We start from the raw sequence: 20,647 nt of genomic DNA, 5'->3' as shown, positions 1-20,647 counted from the left end.
TCAGAAATCTATAGAAATCAATTCCCATATACAGCACAAATGCATAGGTATCATATTTGTAACGTGTTATATGAAATGAAAACAAGGATACTTTAAAACCTAGAATATGCACTGTCCTTGAAATCCAACATCTCAAGTGACATTGAAAGTCTGTGGAAGCATTTACTGAGGAATCAAATATATTCATGTAATTTAAGTGCAGTAAAACTCGACTCACTTGGCCCGATTACAATTACCGTAACGTGAGCTGAACTCAGACTTTGGCACGGTGAGCATCTCAGTCGCCCTCTCATTATAAGCCTAAGTCTTACCCTGCATAGGTACTCTAGTCCTACTCAGTAATGGCCCAGGTCATCCAGTCGTGATACACTACTGTATGGGCTCCAGTGTTATCACTAGGGAGGGGGCATCTGCAGCCCCCTGGCCCAGGGTTAGCTTCTTACCTTGGTCAAGGTGACAGTGAGTCACGTCTGTCTGGCAGGCTTATACAGGACATATAGTATTATTATACCATTATACCCCACCCAGGTAGGAGAGGAGATAGAGAGAGAGAAGGGGATGGGGGGTTGTAATCTCTCTCACTCCTTGTCAAATCACAAGGGATTTATGTGTGGATGGATAAAGCCTTGAAACAAGCCCCTGCTATACAGTCTCTGCCGCTGTGGAAATTGGCACACATTGCGGCGTTTGTCATAGACTCCATTGCATGGCATGATCTCTTAACAATGGCTGATTGGCTATTGAGAAACTCATCATGCTGTTAACCAACAGATTGATCCCGCCACTGTTTATTAGTGCTGTTTGAATGTCACCTCAATAACTGATAATAGGCTGCAGTTCAGACAATGGTGTTTGTGTATGATTCACTCATACGGTAGCTGCCCTGGGCATTGGTGGTTCAGACAATAGCCTGAGTATTCTGTGTGATGATATACTGGACTCCATGGGATGATTTGCAATTATCTAATGAACCAGCCTCATCTACCCAGACATAAAAATAGAGCTTTTCATTGGTGAAACAATTATCAGCATCTGAAGTCTGTGTTTTTTCCATTGGTTAACTTGATGGTAAACAGGGGAGTGCAAGGACCTCAGGAGACACCCACTCTCCCTGGTATCATAAACGTCTAAAGCAGGACTGAATTGGATTGAACTGTTGACCCTGATGTGGCAAACCAAGGGTCGCCTCAGCATGACATGGACAAGCACATTCTTATGGTCTGGAGGGATTGGAGGGTTTGGTCTCCTCTACTCGCCAGCCCCAGACAGGACTCAAGCCCTCTTTTGTCACACATGAACTGGTATATAGAAGTAAATGAGCCCCACCAGACTAGCACACATGGCCAGGTTATCCACCAGGGACAGGGGCGCCAGGTACTTGAGGTTGCATGTTAATGTCACACATTAACTGGTAGTGACAAAGGATAGATGTCCCTACGATAGTTAGGGCTGGCATGGTAATTGTATGACTGATGGTTACACGGTTGTGGACAACAGCGATGAAAAAAATAAAAAATAACGGTTATAACCCTAACCCTAACCCTAACCCTTTTAACAGAATAATTCATAACGTTTTCAACTTTTTTGTAGATACTTTTTTAGTAGATACTTTACTACTTGGAATAGCATTAGTGTAAATGAATGATTATGAACAATTGTTTTGTTTTAGTGGCCATAGCAACGATTAGCTAGCACAAACTGTGTAGGCATTTGCATGACCATTAATTGTTACCCACAATTCCATGATAATCACAGCCCTAACGATATCCTGATGAACCTCACATTACTTTTATTCTATAGCATGCTGCTGTTGTGTTGCAACTGTGCACTGCGAAGGCCTACCAATTAAATGCAGGCAATAGATGTATATGTAGTACTCTATAATGGACCCCAATGATTTACTTTATTTTGTGTGCAGGCATCACTTTAAAAGCAGAAAGAAATATTTGAGAGGTGCTGACAGTCTCAGACGTAAAGGAACAGATTGAAACATGTCGAGCACCACTGTCTGGGGACATGCTGTTTGGACTTGCTGTCAGAGAAATTCACTTTTAAATTTCTCCTTCCTCACCACAATGCCAATATATACCCTATTTTATGTTCCCGAAACTGTAGGCCAAACCGAGAATTAACTTTGTGTTTATTACACCGTGGATGATCACTTACACATGTTATATGTAATTCATTAGTGTTTTCAGTGTTATGCATCATTCATTAGCTGTGTTAAATGTTCAGTATTGACATAGATCAGTGCTTCCCAAACGTTTAACAGTCATGTAACCCCTGTCGGTTATTTTGTAGCCTAATTGATATTCTATGAACATTATCCCTTACATATTAGACATTGTGATAATATTATTCTGTTGGATAGGGTGCATACATTTATTTTTTTTGTACTGAGACTGCAGTCGGCTATATCACAGATTTATTTCGCGTACCCCTTAAATCGATCCACGTACCCCACTTTGACAATAGTGGATATAGATGAAATAATATATGGTTAAACATGTTGCATGGTACAAAGTCTCACCTTGTTCTAAGAGATATACCATCCCTTAAACAGAGGATGCTGTCATATCTCCAGTCCACATCACAAACTGCACCCTGCAGGGTACTCAGCAGCATATAAAATATAATAGAATATAAAATTGTTTTTTATATCCCGTGAGGGTGGGTGCCGCAGCTTCCTGCGATTGTTTTAAGCCTCATGAATCTCCTAAATCGCAGCTCTGGAGCGTGATGAGCGTAACGCAGGACATTTACACATCGTCTCGCCTCATAACCTCCCCAGTCGGAGGGCTAACCTGCACTGCGGAGAGAGGCCCGCCTCTACACCACACAACACATCAGTATTGAATGTCCCCCCTCCACACAGACAATACCTCAGAAGCTCACCTTTGAGACATCTCTTCTTTTTGTACATGGTTCATTTAAGATGCTGTAGATTGGGTTGAATGTCACGAAAACCAAGCTAGTGGGCGTCATTCCTAGAGCTGGTAGATGGTAAACACGGTTTGGTTTTGAGGATGGGAGAGGGGATGTGGGAGGGGTTTGGGGAATCCTTTTTCTCTCTCCTATTGACCACAATCTCTCCCCAGTGACGTCTGCTTGACCCTGAGCTGTTTCAAAAGTGTAATTGTAATCCTTGACAGGATTTATCCAGGTGTCTATTACCCACTGTAATCTGCACGACAGCATCCAATATTCACGCCACGTCGAGGTTAAGCCTGAGTGTCACCTGTCGCCAAGAGAGAAGCTCTACGAAGGTGTTAGCATGGCCAGCAGGAGAGAGAGAGTGAGAGAGAGAAAGAGAGAAAATGAGAGAACACTGCTTCAATCAGGCCTCTGGGCCCAGGGAGAGATATATCCTTGCACACAAGGTCTCATTAATGCAGGAGGGATAGGTTTAACCCCCACCTGGCTAAGGACAGAGAGATGGAGAGGGTGAGAGAGAGATGAAGGAAATAAGGAGAGAGAGATGGAGGGACTGGAGGAGGGTGATGTGAGAGAATGCAGGAAGAGAGGTAATAATGGAGGAGGGAGAGAGATGGAGAGAGACGTAAAGGGGAAAGGGAGGAAGAGAGAGATTGGAGTAGGTGTTTTCGTCAGACTGTGACCTTGTCCAGATTTTTAATGAACTGTCATCCAGAAGGGCTTTCTTACATCACCTGAAAACTATGAACATGTGGCAAGGAAGGGATTTATTTATCTCATCCGGATTGCCTGGGCTGTAGCATCTGGATATGTTTACTGATAAACTCTACAAACAGTTTAATAACTGTGTGTGTGTGTGTGTGTGTGTGTGTGTGTGTGTTTAATTCCTAAGACTATGCTCCTATGATATACAGTATTAGACATATCCATACATATCATTCTTTTTCGCAACTAGTGACAATAGCTGATGCAGTGTTTTGGGGATTCCTTGGACTGCTCTTTTGTTTGCATTAGTGTTTCTAAAGAACGAGAAAGAAGAAGAGACTGAAAGAAGAAGAGACTGAAAGAAAAAGAGACTGAAAGAAGAAGAGCGAGAGAGAGCAGTGGGATGGAGGGGTCGAGGGAGGGAGCAATCTGTGATCTGGGTTACAAGTCAGAGACATCTGTCACACAAAAGGATTTGTTTGATTGGTCGGGCCCATACATCAAGCCTAGCTGTCAGTGGCCAGTAAATTTATATTCCCCAGTCACATCCTCGATCAGTGATCACGTAACGTGGAGGCTGGAGCTGTCAGCCTGCACAGCCATATCTTATTCACTTTAAAACTACCCTCGGCCAAAATAGCAGCCTGGCCTGGAGAGAGTCAGTTAGTCTGTCTTCAATTATACATGTCTCCCAGCAGAACCTTTCTCATATTAATTATCGTCTCCTAATAATTTCATTTTGATTCGTGTATTTGTTTTTATTTTTGGTTTTCATTTGATTGTTATGAATATCAGAGTCAAAACTATAGATTTTGGAACACTTATGGTTGATGTTTGAGCTAAAGGCTTTGATTATTTGTCAAACAGATGCTGGCATTGTTAGACAAAATGGAGACAAACTGCAATAACTTGATTGTTATAGACAAAACAAATAAGGTGTTTCAGATAGTACAATGTACAGCACCTCTTCCACCTCTCCCCAGTGTGGATCAGGGAAATGGTGCAATCCATTATGTGTCTCCCTGGGAAAGCCTTGGTGGGCCAACCGTGAGAAAAACACTTCCCAGTGACTTAACCAAATTAATAACATTTGTCTGGAGAAGAAGAAGAGAAAGGAGAGGTTTATAGGGTAGAAGCACTGATTCATTACGTAGCTGTTTTATTTATTTGTTCAGTTGGAGTGAAATTAGCCAGAACATTTTTAATAGGAACAGTAAAGTACAGGATTAGAGCAGCCGTGTGAATTTATGTAAAATGCTGCACACACACACACACACACACACACACACACACGTGCCATATCTCACTTCATCACTGACACTGGGGATTGGATTAACCTAGTGTGTTTTGGGGGGTCGACGACACCATTAGCACCAATTTAGCGTGACCTAACCGCTCCAGCAACTCCAGTCATCTGTATAATCTATGGCTGCTGTCCCGTCCCTTCCCTTGTCTAGTATTTATCAGATTAGGATTAATAGAAACATCTTCGGTAATTACAGATCTGGTGTGCACTGTGCAGTGCTACTAGCAATGTCAATTATTTTAATGTGCGCCAAACCATTAATCTGCTAATAGAGCCCTCAGCACCATAAAATAAAACAGAAGTCTGCCATTGATTTTCATTGGCTGTGCTAGGAAGCACTTCATCTTTTTTTTCTGAGGGTGCTGCTGCTCAGACTGACCAGTGAGAGTATTGATCTTCATAAGGCAGTATTTTGTTGTAAAGTCAGTACTGGAGGAGACAGTAATGAAAGGTTTTAACCTGTGTGTTAGTGGCTCTCCACTAGCTATCCAAGGTTGCCAGGTGCTATGCAGCACATTTTAGCCCCTTGCAAAATAAATCGATAAGGCTACATCTCTGTCTGATTAGAGAAATGTGTGTTGAGTGGTCCGTGTGTGTGTGTGTGTGTGTGTGTGTGTGTGTGTGTGTGCGTGCGTGTGCACATGCGTGTGTGCATCTATCACATATTGACCAGGTTTCAGATTTTATTTGAGGTTATCTTTGCCATGACAAGGCCAGACCTTGACCAGTATGTGGATGTGGCCCAGTTATCATTCGATAAATAGTCCAGATATGGGCCAGGTCTGGTTGCTTAAGGCTCAGATGTGGTGACTGTATTCCAAGTGGGACCTGGGCCACATCCACATGTTGGCTAGGATTTGCCATTTTCATGGTGATGATTGGGCTTAGGTAAGGCCACCAGAGCCAATCCAGTTGTGGCCACATCAACATTCTGGCCCAGGCTTGGTCTTTGTGTGGCAAAGGCCTGGCTTAGTAATGGAAACCAGACCTGGCCCGCTTCTGGACCGTCATTCCAAGTGGTTACTGGACCACATCCACATACCGGCCAAGATGTGGCCTTTTCATGGTGATGATTGGGCTTAGGTACAGCCACCAAAGCCGGTCCACTTCTGGCCCAGGGAACAAACATTCTGGCCCAGGCTTGGCCTTTTTGTGGCAATGGCCTGGCTTAGTTATGACAATCAGATCTGGCTTAGTTAAGATCTGTCAATTGATCAGGCCCACTGATCAGACTCCTAACTGATCAGGACCTGATCGGGTCCACTTATAACTATATCCACTCGGGTCCACTTGTAACTGTATTGTGGCCAAGATTTGGTTTACTTATGGCAACCATAACAGGCTCATTTATAGATGTACTGTTGAGTGTGCCGAGATGTATGGTAACCAGATTATTGTTGCACTGTCAGAGTTTTCACAGTTGTATGGTAACTATAGTTTTCTTCCGTTATTCCAAGTGGGATGCCTCATCATTTCAATTGGGTTCACTATGTGCTTATTTTTGGCAAGACACACAATTAAAGGACTTTTTCACAATAGTCAAAAATTAGGAGAAACGTTACCCATTCAGATTTGTTGAAACGCCAAATGCCAACTCCAGCTAATACGCTGGTGAAGTGATTGCATCACAATCAAAGGATACCATGACAAGAATGGAGACAAACACAGCAAGCTTGTATAGAAAGCTCTATAGGATACTGTAAACATAGCTATTTAAGCTAGATTGTTGTGATAAATGTGATAAAGAATTTTTATTTGATATTCAAGACGTGTGCTTGTACAAGTAACATGGCTAACTGTGACCAGTCGCTAATCTATATGAAAAACGATTTTTGAAAAATACATCTTCTAACCTGCACAGTTTTATACACTCTCTCCGTTTCTGGGATGATGGGGATAGCCATCATCAGCCATCAGCTAACCCTAACCCTAACAATAAAGAATATTTAATTATATTATGGTGGGAGTACATTTAGCAGCCAGATATTACAATTTTCATTTCAGTTTGGGAGTTTGGGTGTCTCTAGTGAGGTTCCACTTTATCAGCGTATTGTAGCCACTTCTGACAAAAAAGGTGCTATGGAAATAAGCCAAGTTTCAAATTAGTGCCAAAATCACCACAAATTAACATGTAACCAAGGTATTTAATTTGATGCTATTTGAGTAGATTTGGTTGTGCATGTTAAATCAAGACCAGATCTGGCCCACAATTGTCTGCTGACTGGGTGCTTTTGGAATAACCCAAAACATGTGTTTAGGCCAGAGGTTGACATCTTTATAGTCCGTCCATATCCCCAAAGCAAGAGTAAAGTACAGCAAATTAGCTCTTCCATTTCTGTCTGTGTGCACAGTGCACCAGATGGTAGTTAATGGCACCCCTAACCTCCTGGCGGTGTCGTCCACTGAAATCCAAGTGGAAATTTCCGCTGCCAGCAAGCCAGCCCCTCCACTCTCTCTCCCAGTCACCATTGTCCAGTGCTCAGAGCAGAGAGGACTGTGGGGGATTGGGCAGACAGGATATTAATGTGACTCTCCACCAGTTAGAAGGCTAAATGCATGGCAGAGCGCTGTTTCTTTGTCACCTTGCCTTGGAGGACAAGGAAAAACCTAAAAGCTTATTAGCAGGATGGGAACGTTTTTTTCATCTCTCTCTCTCTCTCTCGCTCCCTCTCTCTTTCTCTCTCTCTCCTTCTAATTCACTCTATCTCCGTCTTACTGCCTTCTTTTCCTGTCCTTTTCCTGTTTCTGTCCTTCCTGTCACAAGGCGCTCTCATCCCTGTCGCCGCAGCCACAGAACCACGCAGAGAGTGTCATCTCCTACCTAATCAAGTGGCGGATTATCTTGTCCTGATAAATTGGAGCCTATATCTCTTGAAAAGTCCTTCCTGAAGTACTTCCCCTCTTAGCCAGCGAACAATAGCTTAGCAGACAGCTGGATCAAGCCCAGGGGAGAGAAGAACATTGTGGTGTAATGATTTGTGGCAAACCGTACAAATGTTTTGAGGAGGGCGTTGTTTGCGGTAAAGGGGGGTTGATGAATCTGAGGCTTACTAAGGCTAAAATTGTTCTCAGATCAGAGGAGGGAGGGAGAGAAAGAAAGGAATGAGATACCTAATATTTTATGCTTCCGTTCCTCTGCCCTCTCCAGCATGATCCTCTTTACTTTGTACTGAGGTTGGATGGTGTGTTTTCTTTATATTTTATTCAGTGACAGAATTGACAAAAAGCACACCTCTGGGTTTCCCAGCCATGAAATGCACAACATGCCGGCAATATATGCAAAAAGACGGCTGTAGAAATGCAGTAGAGCATTCACTCCTTGTTAGAGTGACCTTCGGTTTATATCTGACACATATTAGGCAAAGTATTCCTCTCCATTCCCCATTCAGCCTCAATACATTTGTACCTCCAATTGTGTGTTTAATGGTGAGGCGATGCACCCTAAACCCAGAGATGAGTGTGTCATAAATCATCCAGTGAGTTTGATATGATACAAATATAAGACCCTGTCTGACTTTGGTTTTACATTGTGGCTGTGGCTGCGTGGCTGCGTGGCTATGGCTGTGTGTGTGTGTGTGTGTGTGTGTGAAGGGGAAGGGGTTATTCTACGAAACAGCTCCATAAAAAATAAATGTGTCTCTGGGTGTTTTATAATACCACCCTCATCTGGATTCATCCAGCACCACAGCTGGAGCCAAGGGCTCAACAAGCACATCAATTACTATTACAATTATGCCATGTCTTACCAGCACTACTGTAGGCCCCTGTGTTTGTACTGCAGGGAGTCCCCAGAACAATTTGTTACATTATATTTTTTAAAAGGGCAATCTGGGATTGGTACATACATTTTTGCGCTTTTAAATATTGTTTCTTGAAGATAAAAACTCATGAGCTTAATTCAACTGTTACCCCATCAGAACCCAAAATGTAACTCAAATCAAACTGTGTTAAAACTTGATTAAAACTATCATTTTGATCACATGGATGGTCAGTCCTTGCATCCATAGCTCTCTATGAATTTGTGAGTGGTGACATTTCTCCAGCCCCATCCCTCAGCTCTTTAACAAAAAAAAGTGGCGGGGTGACTACTCTGTGAGCTCAACTCAAGGCTCATAAAAGTTTTGCTTATGTTATTGTTGACCATTAACGGTCTATTGCTCTTTTTCTTTCCCTCTCTGCTCTGTTCTTCTTTAGGAGAACCCGTACATGTGTAACAACGAATGTGACGCCACCACCGAGGAGTTGGCCCATCCTCCGGAGCTCATGTTCGACTTCGAAGGTCGAAACCCCACAACATTTTGGCAGTCTACTTCCTGGAAGAAGTACCCCAAGGCCCTACTGGTCAACATCACCCTGTCCTGGAACAAAACCATCGAGCTGACAGATGACATCGTCTTGACCTTCGAGTCGGGTCGCCCTGAGCAGATGGTGCTGGAGAAGTCCCTGGACTATGGGCGGACCTGGCAACCCTACCAGTTCTACGCCACAGACTGTCTAGACGCCTTCACCATGGAGCCCAAGACGGTCCAGGACCTGACCCAGCACACCCTGCTGGACATCATCTGCACCGAGGACTACTCCCGAGGCTATGTGTGGAAGAACGACAAGACGGTACGCTTCGAGATCAAAGACCGCTTCGCCCTGTTCGCTGGGCCCAGGTTGCACAACATGGCGTCGCTGTACGGGCAGCTGGACACCACCAAGAACCTGCGGGATTTCTTCACCATAACTGACCTGAGGGTGAAGCTGCTTCGGCCTGCCACGGGCGCCACCATGGTGGATGAGAACAACCTGTCCAGATACTTCTATGCCATCTCTGACATCAAAGTGCAGGGCAGGTAAGGTCTCACATCTTGAGTAGTTTTATGAAGTAAATGTTGTGTTCTCTATATTGAGCAGAGAATGTGTTCTTTCATAACCAATTTGGACAATGATGACTCAGTATGAAAGCTGTTGCTAGTAGGACTGTATTTCCATCTCTAATGATTTAAAGTGTTCAACAGTTGTCAGCATCCTTGATTAACAAAGTTCCTCTCGCCTTACTTACGCACCTTTATTTTAGACACCGACTCACTCATCTCTCTATTAGCTGATGGAAGGTATTAAAGGTAGCAGCAAATGTGTCAGGTCATGGCACTTGTTCTAATTAGTGTTTGATGAATGGTGCCGTAAAAGAAAGAAAAAGGAAGGTGATATGAGCCAGTTAGTGAAAAGGGCTACAACATGTTTCCCATCTTTATGCAGTTAGAAGCGTCGCTGGGGCATTTACTTAAGTGGAACTGTTTTACGCTATGTGATTTTCAATTTAGCATCCCTAAATATGGTTAAAGGGATAGAGAAATTAAGATTTAATTGCTCTTGTTTTGCTCTTCATGCATGGAGGATCACAGAACAATAGTGCAGAGCGGCGGAACATGACTGCTGTGTTTGGATATTGAAGTGTCCGTTTAATTTAGGTTAGCTTTAAGAACATTTAAACCAGTTGCATCATAATCAGTTTGTTGTGGGTTTCTGTATCACCCGAACGGTAGGGGCGGTACACTGCACCTCATACTAGTGAGGTAAAATGTCACATACCCATGTGCTGAAAGGACTATCATAATGAATGCGTTACACATACATTGAATTTTTTACTTTTCTTGTGACTGGGAAGATCGTTCAACAAAATAACCATAGAATGGTTGGAATGTAAGATGGAACATCCTCTAAGATGGAGGGAAGGTCATCGTCACACATTTTCCCGTTGTATCATTCGAATCATGACTGTTTGCTTACATCCCTATGGGAGTGAGGATCTGAGTGATGAGTGTTCCACCAGGACCAGAGTAGTTTACCAGCCGACTGGTTTGGGGAGTGACTTTAGTGAGCATAAGAAATGTTCTCCACCGTTGACCGAAGGTAACACACAGTTCAGCTTTAATTAGATGCACTCCACACACACACACACGGTTTCCCTGCTCCCCTCCGCCTCCAGCATGGCCAATCAATGCTTAGCCCCGTCTCCGAGCATTGTACACAAGACATATAAGCTCCTTAACCCTGGAATACAATTGGGCGGGACACGGTGGAAGCGATTTCGTAGGGGCAGGGAGGTTGAATCCGCATAATTCACTGGACTTGTCCATCCTCGAGGATAAGGAGGGAGACTTGAGAGCTCCCAGATTTTCTCTCAGCCACATTGTGAGAGACAAAGGCATGAGGGCATGAGACTCTGCGATATTACAAGCTGCAAAGTAGGTCAGCAAAGAGGAACAAGAGAGGGAGAGTAGAAAAAGGTTGGAAAAGTAGACCTCTAGCCTGAAATGCAATACTTAGAAAAGTTATTTTGTAGAAACAGAATGCATTAGTCATGCCGGTTTAATTATATTTAATTATGAATGACAGGGAGACCAAAGGCATTGGGAGGAAAAGGATCGATTCACAACATTAAACATCTAAATGAAGCGTGGAGTCATGAGATAATGTGAATAATGCATTTCGGCGATTGACTGAAATGAATTTGTCACCCTCTGGATCTCACTTTATCAGCAGTGCTACGAGGGTAGTGTGGAGAAAGGGGAGAGGTGGTACTGTAGGATATTTCCTTATTACTTACTGACAGATCTTGACATATTACAGTAGGTCTTTTTCAAAAAATCTTTCTCTACATACAGTTTATCTAAAGCTCTCTGTCTCTCTCTCTCCTTCCCCCACCCCCCCCCCCCCCCATATTGTGATCAATAGAGTGTAATTAAAGCTGTGGAAGATTCAGTCTCCTGAAGGATCTCTGTGTGCTGCAGAGTGCTGCACGGCCATGGTGCTGGTTCCTGCCCTGAATTATACATGTAGAAACACCACCACCTCATCCCTCCGCCACCCCCATGACACCACCACCTCATCCCTCCGCCACTGCCATGACACCACCACCTCATCCCTCCGCCTCCCCCATGACACCACCACCTCATCCCTCCGCCACCCCCATGACACCACCACCTCATCCCTCCGCCACTGCCATGACACCACCACCTCATCCCTCCGCCTCCCCCATGACACCACCACCTCATCCCTCCGCCTCCCCCATGACACCACCACCTCATCCCTCCGCCACCCCCATGACAAACCCTCATCCCTCCGCCTCCCCCATGACACCACCACCTCATCCCTCCGCCTCCCCCATGACAAACCCTCATATCAGCCCACTTCTAACCCCACCGAAATAACCCCCCACAAACCAAAGACCCCACCACGGATATGAGGTTGAGGTTAATGCTAACAGGAAAAGATAGGCTCAGGTTCCAATCAACCTATCGTCTGTCCTTCATTACGTGATGTGAAGAAAATAAAAGTTTTTGAGTTTCACTCCGTCAATGAAAAGTAGAATTTGGCAGCTCCTAACTTGTGAACACACCACTAATCTCCCTGGGTTTTTTTTGCTATGTTTCTCCTTCCCAAAACATTCCCTGAAAAAAAAAAAAGGTGAGATAGGGGGAAAAAAATAAAAGGTTGTTTCCCCAATTTGCCATACTGCCCCTGGGAGTTGCAATTCAATTTCCCAACCAGACATCCACTGCAAGGCAGTAAGGGAAGGTCAGAAAAACCTGGAGGGTTCAGAACCATTTTGACTGGTGGGGTAGACAGGTAATTCACTAGATGGGAGAATTGATTACTGGACGTTACTTTTTTACTATCCCAGCATCCTTAGTTGCATTAAAAGATGTGTGCCAAATTTTCCCACACATGCCCTATCTGTCTCACACTGAACCCCCAGTATCTCTGAAACAGCACATTGCTGAGCATGCCTCCACAGGGGTTCTCAACTTCTTAATACTACGTGCACCAGGACTTCTGCACTAACCAATGCCACCAGAGAACACATTTTAATGTCCGTTTTTTTTTTTCAGGTGTAGAAAATAATCATTAAATTAGATAAACACCATGTGTTTAGTCGTGACTTAAAAATTTAAACACCACTTAAAACACCACAATTTTATCAATTTTACTTGTAGATTGAATGAGGTATAAGTAAGAGCTGAAAGCATATGTGTTTTGTAAAAATCTAAAATAAAAACCTACACTTCAAACCGCAACATGTATGGTCAAATATGCACATAATTACATAATTATTAAATGTTTACAACAATTACATAATTACAGCGGGACTGGGCTCATTCTCATGAGCTTCACTGCACCTGATCATTCTCTTTGTTGTGAATCAGTTGTTGTAATTTTACATCTTATCTTACCCTCATAGCTAACTATTGATAATTATATATTGGTGCACTAATGCATGGTGAATATATATAATCACAGTTATGCAATATATATAACAGACAGAAAACATAACATACATTGAAGTACAGATATTCTGTAGAAGTAGACAGTGATAGTGTTATTACAATGTTATTAGCATGTAGTGTAGTCACCGTGAGATACTTTAAATACAGCTGTTTCACCCATAGATCAGCAATTTGGTGAGTGATGGCTCAATTGCTCTACCCTAGGGGAAACAGCAATTCAGAAGTCAATCTGTTTTTTTTCCTCAGTGCCTGGCTTGCTCTTAGGCCTGCCCATGGTGGACAGATAATCCATTTGTGCTAATTTCATGTTTCTTCCTGCCCACTTCCTCCCCTGAATAAGTCATTCCACTTGTCTCGCCTCCTCCGTGTCTCCTCTCTCCCTCTCTCTCTCTCTCTATCTCTCTCTCTCTCTCTCTCTCTCTCATTCTCTCTTTACTTGTGCTGTGCTCTGCACTTCGCTCCTTACCATCAGCAGTTTTTATTAGTCATTTTCTATGCTTCAGTAGCAAGCCCATTGAATAGGTTATCAGTTACATATTACTATCAGACACATGTAATACTCAATGAAGGATCGGGGGAGGGTGAATCTACAAAGCTGCAATATAATCACATGGGGTGTGATTTCATTAATCAATGTTGCTTTGTGCATAGAAATTCATTGTGTTGGTGAGGTGGTGAGTGTCTGTATTTGTGTGTGTCGTTATCATATTCTAAATGACCTCTATTTAGTGCTGACAATTAAGGGGGCAACGCATATCCTGTGTGTCTGAGGTGACTCACCAAGGAGGATTGTGGGTATGGGAAGCTCACGGTTGGATCCCGGCGTGGGATGATGTGTAATCACACACCCAATTGAATCTGGCACCTCATTCATCATCCCGTCATCTCGTTATCCACAAACACTATTTCCATATGTCAGCTTGGCTAAGGAAACAATTTAATATGTAAAAATATACACTTAACCCAGCCAATATGCAAGGCACCACTGCAATGCTATCCCTCTTTGGGGGACGGAAGAAAGGGAAGGAAAGGAAAGAGAACAGTGAGGTCGGAAATTTGACATTACTACCTTCGACCTGAATCCACCTCCTTAAATCACCAGTCTACTCACAGCCCTCCTGTAGAAGTCTCCAGCTCACTTCAAAGAGTGCATTAAAAGATTTTTTGTGAAGATTTGTGTATTTAACAAAAACGAAGGGTGAAGGATTTACCTTCCTACCTGTGGTGGTACTCTGGGGCCGGGCTTGCTTGCTGGATTAATATCTTCCTTTTGTGATTGATAGTGCTCAACCAGTCAATCTGGCCGGCTTCTGAAGCCACAAATCTCAGCCTCCTAGCCACCTCGTCCTCTCCTTTCCTCTCTTCCTTCACTCCCTCCATCTGGATCCAGATTCTTACCAACTGACCTTGACTCCCCTCCGACTACAGCAGGCCGATTTTGCTGATGATTTCCCCCTGTGTAGAGTTTGCTTTGATCTTTCCCGGTTTACCTGCAACTCACTGCTTGGGTGCGCCTGGCTGTGGAGTTCAAAACAAGTATATTTCTTATGGGTTTTTTGAGGCAATGATTCAAGGCCTTGTAACATGTAGGCCTATAGATAAACTTCAGACGAGTTATTGTAAAAAGGTTAAACGCAATGTTTATGTGTGAGGTGAATTTGATATGAGAAATGAGCGAACATCTCAACAATCTCTGACCCTCTTTTAGTTGTTTAGTCTTTTCTCTGTTGTTTTTCAGCAGTTAGCCCTGACTAGCAGCAGTCAGAGTCATACACAATGAGCTGTGATAGAGGAAGTAAGCAGGAAGCGTCACTGAGATGGAGTCTGACGCCTGGTTCCTCAGCCTTGTTACCGCCTGGTTCCTCAGCCTTGTTACCGCCTGGTTCTTCAGCCTTGTTACCGCCTTGTTCCTCAGCTTTGTTACCGCCTGGTTTGTCAGCCTTGTTACCGTCTGGTTCTTCAGCCTTTTTACCGCCTGGTTCATCAGCCTTGTTACCACCTGGTTCATCAGCCTTGTTACCGCCTGGTTCTTCAGCCTTGTTATCGCCTGGTTCTTCAGCCTTGTTATCGCCTGGTTCTTCAGCATTGTTACTGCCTGTCTGGAAGCAAGGCTTTATTACGGGGCCTCAACAAGTTGCAAACGGCTACATGGCCTCAAACATTGGCCTCTCTCACCTATATGGCTCTAACAATCCACTCTTTAAGCCCTTGTTATATTTCTCTCCTCCTCCTCAATCACTCTTTCTCTCTGTCTTTATCCCTCTTTCCCTCTTTCTCTCTCTTCCCACACAATGATACAGGAATTGTGTTTACCGGTTTACAAATAACACCTTCACAGTCCCTCAGGCTTTACCATTCAACAACATTTACTCACATACATGCTGGTTTTCAATATCCAGATAGGCATGTGTGTCTGTGCAAGCAGCTTTAATAGTGGAGCTGGCATCCAACATCCCTATGCAACTAATTGGATATTCCCTGCATCGAAACCTCCTGAAGCACTACACCTGTGAACCGTGAAGGTACAAAAAGAGCGATGGAGCTGGAGGAGAGAGAGGGGTGGGGGGGTTGGTGGAAGGGGGGGATGTGAGGTCTATGCCTTGGCAGCACCAGAGCGTAGCTCACCATATCTAGAGGGCCCAGCTGCCAGTTCCTAGTCATCTGCATATGGCTGCCGGGGACGTTGGGCGTCAGCCGCACGCCTGTGTCCGCTATCAGCCTCTGAAAGGGGGGCAGACCTATTCCTGCGTGTCGGAGCAGATGCATGTCACATGCCGACATGTTCTCTGCCAATCATTCCTCAGTTCAGATGGTTAATTAGCTCTCATTAAGGGCAGGTCTGCGTTTCTCTCTCTCGCTCCCCTTTTTAGTACATTATTGATGAGAATATTTCAGCGAAAAAAACATAAACTCTCCCCGAGGATACATGAATATCAACGTATCACATTTGCACTAAAAATATAAACAGACTTTTTCAAAGAAATGCAGCTAGGATCAAAGGGCATTTGGCTCAGAGAGGGTGAGAGTGTGATTCCATTTGTGTCTTCGGTGTGAAGAGCAACACCAGGCAAGTGTCAGGAACCTGTAGTTTGCCACGGTAGTTTAGCATTTCAATGTTTTAAGATTCCATCACTGAGATACGTTATAACTACATGAATCACGTTAGTATCAAAACATTCTGATTGTAAACTAAAAGAAAAGTCCCTGTGATTGTAACACACATACTGTCATTGGTCTATCTTATACAGGCTTAACAAATCTATTACATTTTTACATCTACATTTACATTTTTGACATTTAGCAGACGCCTTTATCCAAAGTGACTTACAACTAGTACTTTTGTCTAAAGTAAGTGAATCATCTATACATCAATCATAAGAAAAGCAAATGTATGCGAGGACCAGGGGCCATTGGCAGTCACAATGCTAGAAGAAGGAAGAATTGTTTTAGGGTTTTTTTACAGTAGAGAAGCTGTACAGGGGAGTAGTGGGGATGATAAACTCATTTACATCCTTTCAAGGATGCTTTACAAATAAGATATACTGAAAGCAAATCACTGTGCTATTTGAAGTGTAGTATAACAGTACATTACATTTGGTGCTTTGCAAAGGGTTTTTCCACACTGTATAGGCCTACATAGTAGCATAGCATTTGCTTGTGTACCTGATGTGTGGAGCATCTACAGTATGTAGTCCTTATTAAAGGGTTAATAGGCTTTGTTCCTGTTAATTCTTTCCAAAAACATGCTACATGAACATACCTGGCCATTCAGCATGTCAGGCTCTCTTTGTTTGAAGGACAAGTTTGTATGCTCTGTCACGAGGGTGGACCCTTGTGGTTCCACTCCACCAGCTTCCCTACAGCCAAGGGTTTTGGTGTGAGCACACACACGCACCAGTGGTCTAAAATATTTAACAAAGCAGCTGCACCAGAAATAAACAAGAACAACTTTACTCATTGAAATGCTTTTCCCTCCCTGTTTCAATGTATTTTACTACTGTACCTTCATAGGCTGTGGTTTAAAATGGATAAACTTAGCTTGTTACACATGTGGACTAGTTTATTCACATCTTTTCCACTTGAACTGTGGTTAAGTACTGGGACTAAACAAAATAGTAAAATTGTTATGAAAAAACTTAGATGGGTAGATGTAAAAGCCTGCTGTTTGAAATAGATGATTATATAATCATAACGACAAACTGAACGATTTTGGAAAGCCCAAAGGGGCTGGGCTCATCACCAAGCTAGACACAAACACTTTGCCAACATATATCATATCAAACACCAATGAAAGAGAATGACTTATTACTGGGATTGAAATGAGAAAATCAAAAGATAGATACTCAAGCATCTATTTACACACTGAAAGCATCCTTGTCACATCATCATGTATTTGTTGTCATTTCCTCTCTCTCCTCCAGTGAAACAAGAATGAAGAGATTGAGTGTCAAACGTTATTGTGATTGTGTACGGTAAATCTTCAGAATATCTGAGACTGGCGGTTAAGCTCATAAATAATCATCCTTTCTTCTGGAATAGCTGTTTTGAAAAGAAAAGGGGCCTCAAAGAGAGATTATTGACAGCATATGAATTGGGTCACCTGACAGTACAGTATGTGATTACCCACTCCTATAGCATTCAATATCACGGCAGAGGCAGAACGGCAGCTCCCTGTCTGTGCATACAAGCACAGTGAGAGTGTGTACTGTAGGTCATAGATATGATAACATGTTTTTTTTAACATATCACTCAGGCCCAGGAAAAAGTGGGTATAAAAAGGATTTCAAATGTGTGCCAATGAATAGAGCCGTCCATGGCCCTTTCTTAGCAGGCTGAATAGACCTTTGTTGGGGTGGCAAAGTGAAGCCTTACTTTGTTGCCTGCCTGCCAGCCCAAGCAGACACAATTTATCCTTGTAGCAAATGGTAATTTTCGTTGCATATCAGTACAGTGATCATGGTCACAGTATAGGCTAGGAGAGGTGAATATAGAAGATGCTTCAACCACTGAGATGTGAATCCTCAGCCTCACAGTGACAGAGAACTAGGCTACTGCTTCCTGACATCAAATACTGTATCTCAGGTCGGACACAGTCAGGTACATTCACCAGCCGCCCGGCACTATGTATTCCTCTCACTCTCTTCACAAGCTTCCCCTCTCCATACCCTCCGCTCTGCTCATCACTCTCACATACAAAACAGACGGGGTAAGCTAGACAGATCTGGACTACTAATGTCACTCCAGCGTTTCCCCCCCTTCAAAAAAGAAAAGAAAAGAAAATCACACTGAAATCTATTGTGCGTTAATGAGATGCATCGGAAATATTGCTAACAATCTCGTTTGAGCAGTAGAGAGCTGATAACTAGACTCTGATTTTCTTGCATTGATTCCTCTTTTATGGGGCACACCACTGTGAAATTAGCAGTTCACACAGACAATGTAATTGCATTTTTATGTCTTGGGCTTGGGAGTGGAGTCTTGGTGTGCCTCGAATGGCAAGTCGTCCCACACACAGCTGACAACACGGAGGCTGAGCACCATATGTTGCCTGATAAACAGAGCTGGAGCGGAGGGTGTGTAAGGGAGGGTCCTACAGCCCAAAGCTGTAGCACAATCCCTCAACACACACACACACACACACACACGCATGCACACACACACACACACGCATGCACACACACACACACACACACACACATACATTGCTCTGCAGAACATTCTATTGAGAACCGTCACACACTGAGAGGCATTAACCCAGAACAAAGCTATCATAACATGCTTTAGGATTACTCTGTTGGAACTTTGGATCACTCCTTAAATACGTGTCTGTGGCTAGTCCTCATTACGAAAGACACATCTCAGACAGAACACAGAGCCATTTACAGTCTGGCTGCTTATAATGCCCTTTATTCTCACATTAGAGTAGTCTATTTCCTTCATTGTGGTCTAGTGGGTTAGGAGGCAGAACTTAGACATATCAAAGGCATTTGGCTATTCTTCCCTGTCCACGGCACACATTCAACATTCATGTGGTGACCTATTTAATTAATGGAGAGGCCTTTTAGACATGTAGCTTGGTGCGGAGGGCTGTCTTCCCCCAGCCTTACGAGCCTGCCTCACCCCTCATAATAGGCCCTTCCTGTCAGATATTCATGAGTAATCTCCTCATTGACCTCTCCTTCACTTCTACCACCATCGCAGCCGCTGATTAGTGGCAGAACACACACCCAACCAAGGAGGTGCGTGTGTGTGTGTGTGTGTGTGTGTACAGATAGAAAGACAGATATACACACTAGGGATCTTAACGTTTGTTAACGTGTAAACGTTTAAACGATAAGGAATTCCTAACTGGTTACAGAAAATCCGTAAAGAAAAAAGGTTAATTTTCCTATCTATTTTTACACGGTTTTGCGATTTTGCGCCTGCTTCGGTAGCCAGAGAGAGAGAGGAAAAAAAAAGTTCTGAAGCTAAGTAAACAAACACACGCACTGCGCTTCTCGAGCTAGGAGGGTGGGATAAAATTACACTCACATGGGGGGAGGGGAAGAGTTTTTTTGGTGTAAACAAAAAACGCAACGGCAACATTTTGGATTCAAATCAGACGACAAAGGTCGGCACCTGTAATTTCTGCAATGGGGAAAAGGCAGACACAATCATGGAATTCAGACATACAAATTGCAGAGCTGGCGTTAAAAATGTAATTCAACATTAACTGCAAAGCACATGACAGAATACTACCTCGATTACTTGTGTCAATTGAATAGGCCACTAGATACAGTTTGTGCACATGTGGTAAAATACAGTGCCCACTATACGTATTCAAAAGAATGAATGAAGCCTTTATTGCCCCTATGGGGAATTCGCTTTGGACAAGGAGCTTAAAACATCAAAAGACATCACCAAACATATAACATAAAACATAAGCATCGTAAAAACATCATAGAAACATCATAAAAACATCATAGAAACATCATAAAAACATCATAAAACATCCTAAAACATCATAAAAGCCATCATTTGGGAGATCATGTAATCAAAGCTTGTTGAACCTCTTTTAGTCCGCGTCCTAGGCATGCTATACCTTCGCCCTGAAGAGTACATATTCAGACTATAGAGGGTGCAGAGGATCTGCTGTGATCTTATGAGCTAAATTCGTAGTGTACTGGTCTGTTATGTAAGTAATACTACACATTGGTTCCCCAGTTATCTTAACCAACAACCAACCAACACTGAATACAAAAGGTCAAAGTACTCTGAATGAAGGTCTAAAAACAGTGTCAGCATAGTTCTGTCCACTTTAAAACTTCTGAGTTTCCTTAAAAAGCAGAGGCGTTGTTGAGCCTTTGCAAACCCAGTATCGGCGTTAGCATTCCATGTCAGTTTGCTGGGTACTTGTACTCCTGTATGCTTTCAATGGTTGTGCCAT

At 43.2% G+C, this 20,647-nt stretch overlaps 1 protein-coding gene across 3 annotated transcripts in view; it reads left to right on the top strand.

Moving 5' to 3' along the window:
• Positions 1-20,647, top strand: part of ntng1a (netrin g1a) — a gene marked incomplete at its 5' end in the record, with an annotated part of 79,804 nt that overhangs the window by 19,812 nt on the left and 39,345 nt on the right. For all 3 annotated transcript variants that reach the window (XM_083671759.1, XM_083671760.1, XM_083671761.1), the window contains one exon: positions 9,140-9,783. In XM_083671759.1, the coding sequence (XP_083527885.1) occupies positions 9,140-9,783 (644 nt within the window). The remainder of the gene's footprint in view (positions 1-9,139; positions 9,784-20,647) is intronic.

The sequence above is a fragment of the Argentina silus genome (genome assembly GCF_951799395.1).
Source record: "Argentina silus genome assembly, chromosome: 1".
NCBI classification, from domain to species: domain Eukaryota; kingdom Metazoa; phylum Chordata; class Actinopteri; order Argentiniformes; family Argentinidae; genus Argentina; species Argentina silus.
The sequence above is the reverse complement of the archived record's forward strand: the minus strand, read 5'-3'. Positions and strand labels throughout refer to the sequence as shown.